Source organism: Hesperophylax consimilis, chromosome 19 (genome assembly GCF_061612785.1).
Source record: "Hesperophylax consimilis isolate HC1 chromosome 19, BYU_Hcon_1.0, whole genome shotgun sequence".
Classification (NCBI taxonomy): domain Eukaryota; kingdom Metazoa; phylum Arthropoda; class Insecta; order Trichoptera; family Limnephilidae; genus Hesperophylax; species Hesperophylax consimilis.
The window spans coordinates 30,079,400-30,091,212 of record NC_142854.1 but is presented as its reverse complement, the minus strand read 5'-3'; the positions used below and the strand labels follow the sequence as shown (position 1 = coordinate 30,091,212).

Sequence of the window (11,813 nt, the reverse complement as noted above, 5' to 3'; positions counted from 1 at the left end):
CGAACCAAGAACTATTCGATATGGACAGAAACTCGCTAAGAGAACTGGTAGGACTACTAACGGGACACTGCCATCTCAGGAGATACAGACAGATATTGGGAGTGGAAAACACAATTAGATGCAGGACATGTGAAGAGGATGAAGAGACTCCAATTCAACTATGGTGCCAATGTTCTGCCCTGGGAACTAGGATGAGATACCTGGGGAGACATACAGTAGAACCAGAAAACATAGCCACATACCCAATAACAACCCTGGAAAATTTTATCAAAGGGACTGGGTTGTTGTTGAAGGATTGAGGAAAAATGGGAGATAGCATAATAGGCATATGGCCAAGTGTTCACGGGAACTACGAGTAAATCGTATATGCCCTTGATTAAAAAAAAAGAATTGAATGTCATTGTGTGATGAAGAACCATAAGAAATAAAACAAAAATAGATTAATCGTAGCATTACTATTAATTTCTGCCGTCTAATAGTTTAATTAGAATTTATTTTCGAATATGTCAAAAATAACGTTTCTAATTTTCGCTAATTTAATAATCAAAACCGAAATTATGATTTGTATGTAGGAACTTGAGAACTTACAAAGGTACTTAATTATAACACTCTGGATATAGTTTTATGTAATGCCAAGGATCTTGTAAAGTGTGTTGAGAAATGTCATGACCCTATTACAAACGAGGACAAGCACCACCCTGCTTTGTCTATAAGTATTAGTGAGGCTCACTCAGGTGGTTCAAGTTCATGTCTCAACCCAAGTCCAATAGAAGTTCCCTCCTACCATGGAGCTAGAACCATAAACGCCTGGAGATTCAACAAAGGAAATTTCCACTTATTATATGAATTGCTTTCTGAATGCTCATGGCAACCGGTCTGCCAAAGTTCAACAGACATAAATGCATTATGTACAAATTTTTACAATTCAATTCACAATATATTCGACAAGTGTATACCCATTTCCACACCTCGCACTACGGCACACAGAGTATATCCTAAGTGGTACACCAATAGTATTATTTCAAATATTAAAATTAAACATATTTTTCATAAGCAGTGGAAAAAAACACGTCACAACTTGGACTATGCTAGTTTTTCAGCCTATCGCTCCATCATAAAACGTCAAATCAGTGAAGCTTTTAAAAATCATTTAACTTCAATGGAAGAAAAATTGTTTATCGATCCCAAACAGTTTTGGAAGTACATTAAGGCTCTAAAAAAATCCAACAACTCATTTAAGTCTATGATTCTTGACGGAGAGGAATTGACTACTGATGATAAAATCGCTAATAGTTTTGCGACCTTTTTTTCATCTGTTTACAAATATGTCCAACCAACTCTCAATATTGACTCTACCCTTCACACTGTACAGATTGGGCCCTCATTCAACCTGGTCAGTATTTCAGAAAAAGATGTTAAGGAGGCACTCTCAAATTTAATGACACCTCACTCCATCGGTCCTGACAATATTCCAACATTTATACTAAAGGGTTGTTCCGACCTTTCAATACCACCATTATGTCATCTCTTCAATGTATGCCTAAAAAACGGGATTCTCCCAGACATCTGGAGATAAACTAAAATAACCCGTATCTACAAGGGAGACAAACGCGATATCCGGAATTATCGACCAGTTGCCGTTCTATGTTACATCATGAAAATATTCGAGAAAATTCTACATAAATATATACTTAATCACGTTAATCCAATTCTTGATGACCGTCAATATGGTTTTAGACCCCAGATGTCAGTTACATCAAACATCTTATGCATCACAGATTTCTTATCACAAACTCTCGACAATCGGGGACAGGTGGATGTTGCTTATTTCGACCTGGAAAAAGCATTCGACAAGGTCGACATTGACATTCTTCTAAATAAGCTAGCTTCATTTGGTTTTTCCAAAAGACTACTCTGTTTTTTTGCTTCATATTTTCGAAATCGTAGACAGTTTGTTTATTATAAGGGTTCCAGTTCTCTTGAATTCATAGTTTTTTCTGGAGTTCCTCAGGGGTCTATCCTTGGACCACTTCTGTTTCTGATTTTTACTAACGATATTGGTTCAGTCATCACACATTCGCTGTATTTACTATTTGCAGATGACTTGAAACTATATCGCTCAATAAAAAACCATCTTGACTGTATTCTCCTTCAACGTGACATTAACTGCGTCTCAAACTGGGCCAAAATAAATGGCTTGAACTTCAGTACACCCAAGTGCAATATCGTCTCGTATACAAGATCAAAGAAACCGCATGTATTTGAATATACAATCAATGAAATTATTCTCCAACAACTAAACAAAATCAAAGACCTAGGAGTTATTTACGACAGCAAACTAACTTTTCACCAACACATCGATGATTTAATAAGCAGAGCATACAGGCTTCTCGGCTTCGTAATTAGAAACTCATATCCGTTTCGTAACACAAAAACACTGACATTATTATATAACACACAAGTCCTAAGTGTACTTGAATTAAACTCGATCATCTGGGCTCCACATGAATAACATACACCTTACGAATTGAAAGAGTCCATAAATTTTTTTTAAGGTTTTTATTCTCGCGGCTCTATGGACGTTACCCTTGGCTTTACCCATCGATTTATATATTAGGCATGACCAATTACCACTCCCTAGAGACACGTTGAGGTATTGCTTTGCTTAAATATTTTTTTCAACTACTAAACGGTCACTTATCTAATAATCAGATACTGACCCAATTAAATTTTTTTGTACCAGAGTCTCACTCTCGAGGACGTAATCACAATCTTCTATATAGTAGAGCAAGCCGCACTAATTTATTTATGAACTCACCTGTGGGGAGAGCTACGTGCTTTTTGAATGCGGTAGATAAAAAAATAGATTTATTTTTTGTGTCCTATAGCGCATTTGCTAGATTTTTGGAATTGCATGTACACTGAATAAATGGTACAATTATAACGTCTTAGGCTATATTACCTGTAATTGTTATAAAAAAATGTACAAATTATATAAATAAATAATTAAAACATATATAATTTATAATGATGTTTCTTTTAAATTCAAAATACGGAATTAAAAAAATAGACCAGTATGTGTGCGTAAGTGTACCATTAAATTTGACTTCTACGAGCAGGAGAGGTTACAATGGGGAAATGTAAAAGGTTTTTCTCAAGTATGGGTAAGAATCTGATGTTTTAAAGATCCCCTCTGGGAACATGAACATTAAAGATGTTTTTCTGCAGTATGAGTGAGTAAGTGCCTTTTTAAAAGAGATTTTTGTGAGCAGGAGTAGATACAATAGAAACATGAGTAAGGTTTTTTCCAGTATGGATGCGAAGGTGCCTGTTTAAAAGTGACTTTTGTGAGCAGGAGTAGTTACAGTGGAGACATGAATAAGGTTTTTTGCCAGCGTGACTGCGTAAGTAAACCGTTAAATCAGACTTCTGTGAGCAGGAGTGGTTACAATGCGAACACGAAAAAGGTTTTTCGCCAGTATGGGTACGTAAGTGTACCGTTAAATATGACTTGCGTGAGCAGGAGTAGTTACAATGTAGACATGAATAAGGTTTTTCGCCAGAATGGGTTCGTAAGTGTACCGTTAAATCTGACTTGCGTGAGCAAGAGTAGTTACAATGGGGACAAGAATAAGGTTTTTCGCCAGTATGGGTGCGTAAGTGAACCGTTAACTGCGATTTATTTACGCAGGATTGGTTACAATGGGGACATGAATAAAGTTTTTCTCCTGTATAAGTTCGTAAGTGTACCATTAATTCTGACTTGCGTGAGCAGGAGTAGTTACAATGGAGATATGAATAAGGTTTTTCGCCAGAATGGGTGCGTAAGTGCACCGTCAAATTTGATTTGCTTGAGCAAGAATAGTTACAATGGGGACACGAATAAGGTTTTTCTCCAGTATGGGTAAGAATGTGACGTTTTAAGTGTTCCCTTCGAGTACATGAATGGCTGCAGTAGGAACATGAATAAGGTTTTTCTCCAGTATGGGTGCGTAAATGAACCGTTAAATCCGATTTTCTTACGCAGGATTGGTTACAATGGGGACATGAATGAAGTTTTTCTCCAGTATGGGTTCGTAAGTGTACCGTTAAATCTGACTTGCGTGAGCAAGAGTAGTTACAATGGGGGCATGAATAAGGTTTGTCACCAGTATGGGTGCGTAAGTGAATCGTTAAAAGCGATTTGCTTACGCAGAAGTAGTTACAATGGGCACATGAATAAAGTTTTTTGCCAGTATGGGTGCGTAAGTGCACTGTTAAATGTGATTTGCTTGAGCTGGAGTAGTTACAATGGAGACATGAAAGAGGTTTTACTTCGGCATGTGTCTTCGGGACCACTATCACATCTGGAAAAGATGACAGATAAAGCTCAATAAGTAGGTATCTACAATGTAACGATAAGATTATTAAAACTGATTCAGATGAAAAAATAAAACATTTTACCTGCACTCTCGGTAATACTTTCAAATTGCTCTGAGCATTCCTTTTTAATATCTGGCAGGTCTATGTCTATTTCCGTATAAAGGATTCCCCCACCATCTTCTTCACGGGGTCCTGGTTTTTCCATGGGTACAGTCTCCACATTAATGCTACCTGAAACAGAACATCAACAAAATGATAAACATTTATTCATTTTCGGGAAATCGACAGTTTACATTTAATCAGTTTGTACATAAGTATTATTTGGTAAAATAAAACCAATTATGGATTTCCACACTGTGACTTTACCTCTACTGAGACAGCATAATATGGAATAAGTAAATAAAATTTGTGAGAAAGGAATATGAATAAAAAATTTAGTCAAAACAAAAGATTATATAAAACAAAAAATTTACAAAGCAATACATTTATAGCCATGGAGAGAGGATGTAGATATAAATCAAATCATAATAGAGACATAAACATTATTCACAAAGCATCAAAGAAATATTCTTGTATGTACCTCTTGTATTTGGTTCGCAACTGAAAATATCATATATCTAATATCAACTGTACATTGAATTAGCTTAAACATGAAATACCGTGAAAAAGAAGGGACATTATAATTCAAATATTAAAAAAGGAAAATAAAATAAATTTACGTTAATTTATTTTATTTAGGTTGGTTCTTTACCGTTTGTTTAAAGATTTTTTTAAATTATTTATTGAGTAAGTTTATACAATATTTGAATATAAACAAGATAATATTTCATTTTGTAACTTTAAATATTTTTAAATAAACATGACATTTCTATTTAAATTCATTCATTCTTCAGACTTTCAGGCGTTTCATCATACATCTTTAGTCCTTTGTACATTGGGCAGTTCTGTGATTTTGATTTCTTCATATGTGGCAATCTAATTCTTTTGACATTGCTGGTTTCGTAATTATGAACATGTCTGTTAAAAACAATTTCATCCTAAAAATATTTTGGCATTTGGTTGTTCATGACTTTATGCTCAAAATTAATATATTATATAACAGTGTCTTTTTAAACAAACTTTTACAATTTTGAAAACGACACATAAATTCAAAGCAGGAATTCTAGAGTTCATTGAAGCAGAGGTTCAGAGACACACAAGAGAATATCGTATTTTTCACTATACTAGCTGAAGAACCAGCGTCGGCTTCACCCAGTTTTTGTTTTAATTTGAAAAGTAATTTTTATGTGTTAAAATAAAATTTTGGTGACGTTTGCAACTACCATACTAGGGCTCATGCCCGTATTATGGTAATCGTACATGATTGATGTAAGAATAGCAATCATAAAACAAAACGGAAAAGGAATTTTTTATGGTCAAAAAAATCTTATATTGGACATCAAGTGTGCAAAAATTCTTCAACAAGTGTCAAAATCCTTAAGGGGTGAGAAAAAGGGATGGGGATAGATTTTCGAAATTACTTGTAGACAGTCGCCTTCAACTTGTTTAGAAGGTTAAGTGTGCAAAATGTCATCAATCTTGGAATAATAGATATCAAAAGCACAAACACTTCTTTATTCAAATATATGTAAATATGATAGATAGGTTCATAAATAAAAAAACCTCTAATTCAATAAACCGAAACAATAATTTCATAATAAAAATAGAAGATTTATGAGTAGCAAGTAGGTACGTAATATAAACCATTATTTTAAATTTCATTTTCATGTATCCAATAAGGAATTATACAGTTTTCTTCAGGTAGGTGGGTACCATAGTTTTGATTATTCCAATTGATAGAATCTAACCTGAATACTATCTTGAACTGGAAACGGAAAGTACAAAAAATTTACAGACATACATAAACGTCAAACGGTCGAGTTAAAACAGGACTCCGCTACGTTCTTGTGAGGACAGAATTTTAGGAGTACAGAAGTTGCAATTATTTAATTTAAAGATAAAATATGACGAGGCAACATTTGACGAATTAAGAACTGTTTGCGAGCATAATAAGTTATTATTATAATTAGTAAAAGTATGGACGACAAAAGGGGAAGTAAAGAACAAGCAGCTGTTCTGATTATTTGCGTCGGAAACACTTCTGTGATATGCAATGCAACTTACTAGTTGGCTGAACACTCTCGACATACTGCAAACATTCCTTCTTCACATCCGGGAGGTGGATTTCAACATCCTTATAGGCCATTTCACCTGGGCCTTCTTCCTGTGACCATGATTCAGTTTTGATGGAAACACTCTTTGGGTTGGGATCCGTGGCACTGCTGTGATAGCGTCCTGTCGTATGATGATAATTATTCTCAGCTAAAAATAAGAAAGGAATGTAATAAAACCTCTCTCAAATACGCTCGTGTTATATTGAGAATGCTGTTTAAACTGATCAATTAGGTGTTAAGCGATATATTCTTACAATTAACCAGCACCAATTTCAGAGTTTAAGTGTTACTTAGTTAGTATAAATAGAACTTCTTTACATACAGGGTAAAGCATGACGGACAATGACGGTCAAGACGTTGAACCAGGGGCATTTAACTAAGCTTTGGCCTTGAAACTCGTTCGAAACCGCCACGCCCACCTCAAAATTCTTATAGAAAACGAATAATATGGCTAAAAGCTCAGATCTCATTGGTGAGAAAAAGAAGGATTGGTTTGATCTCTCGCTCTCTACCATAATGACTCGTGTAACAGAAAGAGATGACGGAATTTTGCCGTTTGACAGTTTCAAATCATTCAAACAAAATGAGTGTGGTTTATTTATACACGCGGGTTGTCATTTGCTGCCGAAATACTATCATTTCCGTCGAAAATATTGCGTGTTAAAGTTGTTCGTGATAAAAATACAATATAAGCCAGTATAGTGTTAGCGAGTTACAAACATATATTCAACCTACCTACGTAAGTTCAAGTTTAAAGTGAATTGACAGTTTTTAGGTTTACCCATACTTGGCATATGTCTTCCTCCACAACGTATAAATGTTATTTATTATATCGATAAACTTATTCATGTTATTGATTAGTGTTATCCTGTATTATCTTATTGTTTTGGTGAAATTAAAGATTTTTAAACATATGTAACCATGAGTTCATGAGGCTGAAAAATGTCGGAATTCTTCGTCGTACTGTCGGACAATCATGTTTTGGAAATTTTCTTCAGTGTTTTTGCAAATTTCTTGTCATTTTGGGTTTCTTCTTCTCAGATTAACAAGTTTCATCTTAAGGAAATGCACTGTAAAAGTTTATTTTCTTAGTCAGATGAACCTTGCCCTTGGAAAACATTTCGACATTTTTCTGCTTCAAGGACATTTTTATTTTTATAAAAGTTTTTTTGGGCTAGTGAATGAATAGAGTAGGCTGAGAGCAATTATGTTGTCTATGGTCGCATCTTTTTTAAATGGCCTTGAGTTTCCTCTACATTGTCTACTGCTCTGCTCCGCACGGTAGGTACTGCTTGTATGCTGCTTGTATATCTGTGGTTAAGTACTGTATAATTCCGTTACATACAAAAAGCCCGAAGATATCGATCTAGAGAGTGGTATATTTATGCGTTGAACAAACGTCATCAAACAAAGTAAAAGCAGTTCAATTTCAATTATTGTGTAGTTCGTACAATATTACTTTTGAGAGACGGAACAGTAATTACATACGAGAAGGAAGCAAAGGAAACTCTGTGACAGATTAGTCTGACTTGTCTGAAACCTGACGTTTCCGTTCGTCGAGATGATCGATATTCCTGTACCAGCTCACGGCTACATTTATGTCACTGGAACCGTTGATATTTTTTTGTGAAACTGGTTCATTCTTGCACTATTTATCGAAAATTAAAAAGTCACAAGTCTCTTGAAACTTACCCACGTTTTATTTTATTTCTTTTTGAAGAACCGGTTACTAAATTAACGTTCCGCATAAGTATCTGGTAATCAGAGCCGCAGTAACATCTCATTTCAGATATCAAACATCTTCGTATTCAACTTCGAATTAATATGTAATTTTAAATCGGAAATAATTAAAATGAAATAAAATACTTTTTTGTTTTAAAACCACGAGTTTTTAATAATTTATTGAACCGACCGGTTTCGCTTTACTTAAGCATCATCAGGGTACAAATTATTAGTACAAATAAGTACTAGTAATAATTTGTACCCTGATGATGCTTAAGTAAAGCGAAACCGGTCGGTTCAATAAATTATTAAAAACTCGTGGTTTTAAAACAAAAAAGTATTTTATTTCATTTTAAATATGTCAAACCACAAAGTGATTGCTTTCTACAATAATCGGAAATAATTATTCGATCCAACCTTTTTTGATTAATTAAATTAGAACAGTAGGTAGACGTAATAAAGACATTCTCTGGACATGTCAACTCTCAAATATCCTTAGTATTTACTAAGCATTACTCCTTACTAAGTGGCATACAAAATTTTGATAGTGTTGGTAGTATGAAAGTCATTAAAATACTCTTAAAATAAAGTCCAACATTTGAACAGCTTTTTTGGATATGTCAACAACTAGAAACTACTGACATATTAGGTTTGATTTATGTATTCATAAAATACTAAAGTTTCGTTTTTTTTTAACAAATTTAATGTATCATCTTTATAATGTGTAATATACTTAGAATTTAGAATGTAAGGCTGGTGATAAATAAAATATGAAGAGGCAACATTTGACGAATTAAGAACTGTTTGCGAGCATAATAAGTTAAACGTTTTCTTAGTTCATCAGTTGCGTGTAAAGCAATATTCCAAAGGTAAAATTTTGAAGTGAAATAACACAGAACTGCGCTATATAATTATTATTATAATAATTAAAAGTATGGACGACAAGAGGGGAAGTAAAGAACAAGCAGCTGTTCTGATTATTTCAATCGAAAACACTTCTGTGATATGCAATGAAACTTACTAGTTGGCCAAACACTCTCGGCATACTGCAAACATTCCTTCTTCACATCCGGGAGGTGGATTTCAACATCCTTATAGGCCATTTCACCTGAGCCTTCTTCCTGTGATCATGGTTCAGTTTTGATGGAAACACTCTTTGGGTTGGAATCCATGGCACTGCTGTGATAACGTCCTGTTGTGTAATGATAATTATTCTCAGCTAAAAAATAAGAAAGGAATGTAACAAAACCTCTCTCAAATACGCTCGTGTTATATTGAGAATGCTGTTTAAACTGATCAATTAGGTGTTAAGCGATATATTCTTACAATAAACCAGCACCAATTTCAGAGTTTAAGTGTTACTTAGTTAGTATAAATAGAACTTCTTTACATACAGGGTAAAGCATGACGAAAAACTCTCTCTTTGAACGGTTCATATTATAAATAATCAACACTTATTTAAAATCGCTATTATTTTTCAAAAATATAATGTTTCGTAAGCAATGCCTACTTCTTCAAAATTTACTTAATCAATGGTACCACAAAAAAGGTTTGCTGTTTTTGAATTAGCGAAAATGACTTATGTGATGTTCAAACAGGGTCAAGGTTAGATAAACTTACTAATTGCTTGATTTTAATGTTTGACAGCGGCCGTAAATGAACAATAAACAAACTCATGTACTCTCTTTTGTCTCTCGTGTTATATCGCGAATGCTGTTTAAACTGGTCAATAAGGTGTTGAACGATATAATCTTACAATTAACAAGGACAAATTTACGAGTTTAGGTGTTACTTAGTTAATATATAAAGGTCTTGCTTACATACAAGGCGAAACACGGCGGTCAATTGCAAGATATTGAAGAAACCTCTTCAAAAAAGTAAAAGCATTTCAATTTCAATTATTGTGTGGTTCATATAATATTACTTTAGAAATACAGAGCAACACTTATATACCTTAAGGAAGCAAAAGCAAAGGAGACACAAAAGTCGGACACCTGACGTTTCCATCCGTAGAGATGATCGATATTCCTGGCCCGGTTCCCGGCTCCATTGCCGTCACTGGAACCGTTATTATTTATGTCTGTAGAACTGGTATATTTTTGCACCATTTATAATAAAATTAATAAGTGACTTCTCTTCAGGGGCGTATATCTCCCGTCTGACCTTGTAACCCTGATGGGAGGAGTTATCCCCAACCCAAATTCTTGTAGACAAAGCTGTTGTGGCTGAAAGCTCAGATCTCATTGGCTCAGAGCAAAAATTTAGTTTGATCTCTCGCTCACTACCATAGCGAGTTGAGTAACAAAAAGAGAAGCTAAGCATGGGTTGTGCTCCGATAAAAAATAAACGGTAATTTCCAAGACGCCATTTTGAAGGTTGAAGTCAGTTGAAGTTTTTAGCGTAAATCCTTTTAATTTTCTTTCACCCATCTAAAAATAATGTTGCGTGCCAGAATTCTTCAAGGTGATAAATTAATGCCGTGTTGTGTTAAAGGTTGCTCAGACGGATTCGATAATCCGATGCTAGCAAGAAGCAGCAAGAAATACGTTTGTTTGTGGGTGTCATTTCGCGATTGAAAGCAAAAATACGGTACTTATGGCATTAAAAAAAAAATGCGTTGCCAGCGCTTAATCTTCCAGCCATCATAAAATATCTGGTCTATCTCCACCAACTGAAAGAAGGACCCGATCCCGTTGTTAAATACAGGTACTAACCTTTAGTTCTTTGATACAATATTCCTGATTCCTGAATGTACTTCATTGGCTAATAATTGAATTAATATTCCTTTTCAGACCTATTCGTTTTCCGACGCGATCCTATACCACGTATTAGGATGCTAAAATTGCTAAACAAAGCCACGATTACATCAAACAAGGTCATTCAAACCTCTCCGGAATTGCATCATGTAAGTACCTTATTCAGATTTAACCAGCATTTTCTATGATGTTTGCTGACGACAAAGCTTTGAAAATTATATAAAACCCTTGCAGGAGAATTTGAATAACTTCTAGTGCTGTGGCGATAATAATTAACAGTTAAATTTGTTATTATTTAACTAATATATTTATAAGAAGTCACCTACAGTACACTTCAACGATGTGGAATCCTCATTTGAAGGAATATTCTGAAGGTATACACCTTATTTATATTACAGTGAAACTCGCTCAAGAAGTTTTGTTTTCGGTCCCAACAAGTTCTGCAGAAACTGCATAAAACACGATTTTTCCCATATAATAAGGTTCAAAAGTTCGACAGTGCATCAATCTATCACACACAATAACTGGTGGCGAAATATAAATGTTCCCTTTTTCTTAAAATATTTTTAATTAATTTTATCCATGAAATTTATTAAATATGTGTACAATACTAGAATAGTGTAATCATTGGTCTTAAATTTTGTCTTTTTTTAGGTAACACGAAGGGCATTTTGAGCTGCATTGGTCCGACGGCAGCCCTTTCTCCCAGGAAACAGAAGACGCACTTGGAGATCTTGGGGACCAGACGGCAGCTGCGATA

The 11,813-nt window shown here is 34.6% G+C and overlaps 1 protein-coding gene across 1 annotated transcript; it reads right to left on the bottom strand.

The window, feature by feature from the left end:
* Window positions 1-2,976: 2,976 nt before the first annotated feature.
* On the bottom strand, window positions 2,977-9,400 carry LOC149415108 (uncharacterized). Its single transcript, XM_089643003.1, has 4 exons — window positions 9,319-9,400; window positions 6,559-6,723; window positions 4,444-4,593; window positions 2,977-4,346 (listed from the first exon to the last, which is right to left on the bottom strand). Exons 1-4 carry the CDS (start codon window positions 9,398-9,400, stop codon window positions 3,250-3,252), a joined length of 1,494 nt encoding a protein of 497 aa, XP_089499129.1. The 3' UTR covers window positions 2,977-3,249.
* Between the last annotated feature and the right edge of the window lie 2,413 nt (window positions 9,401-11,813).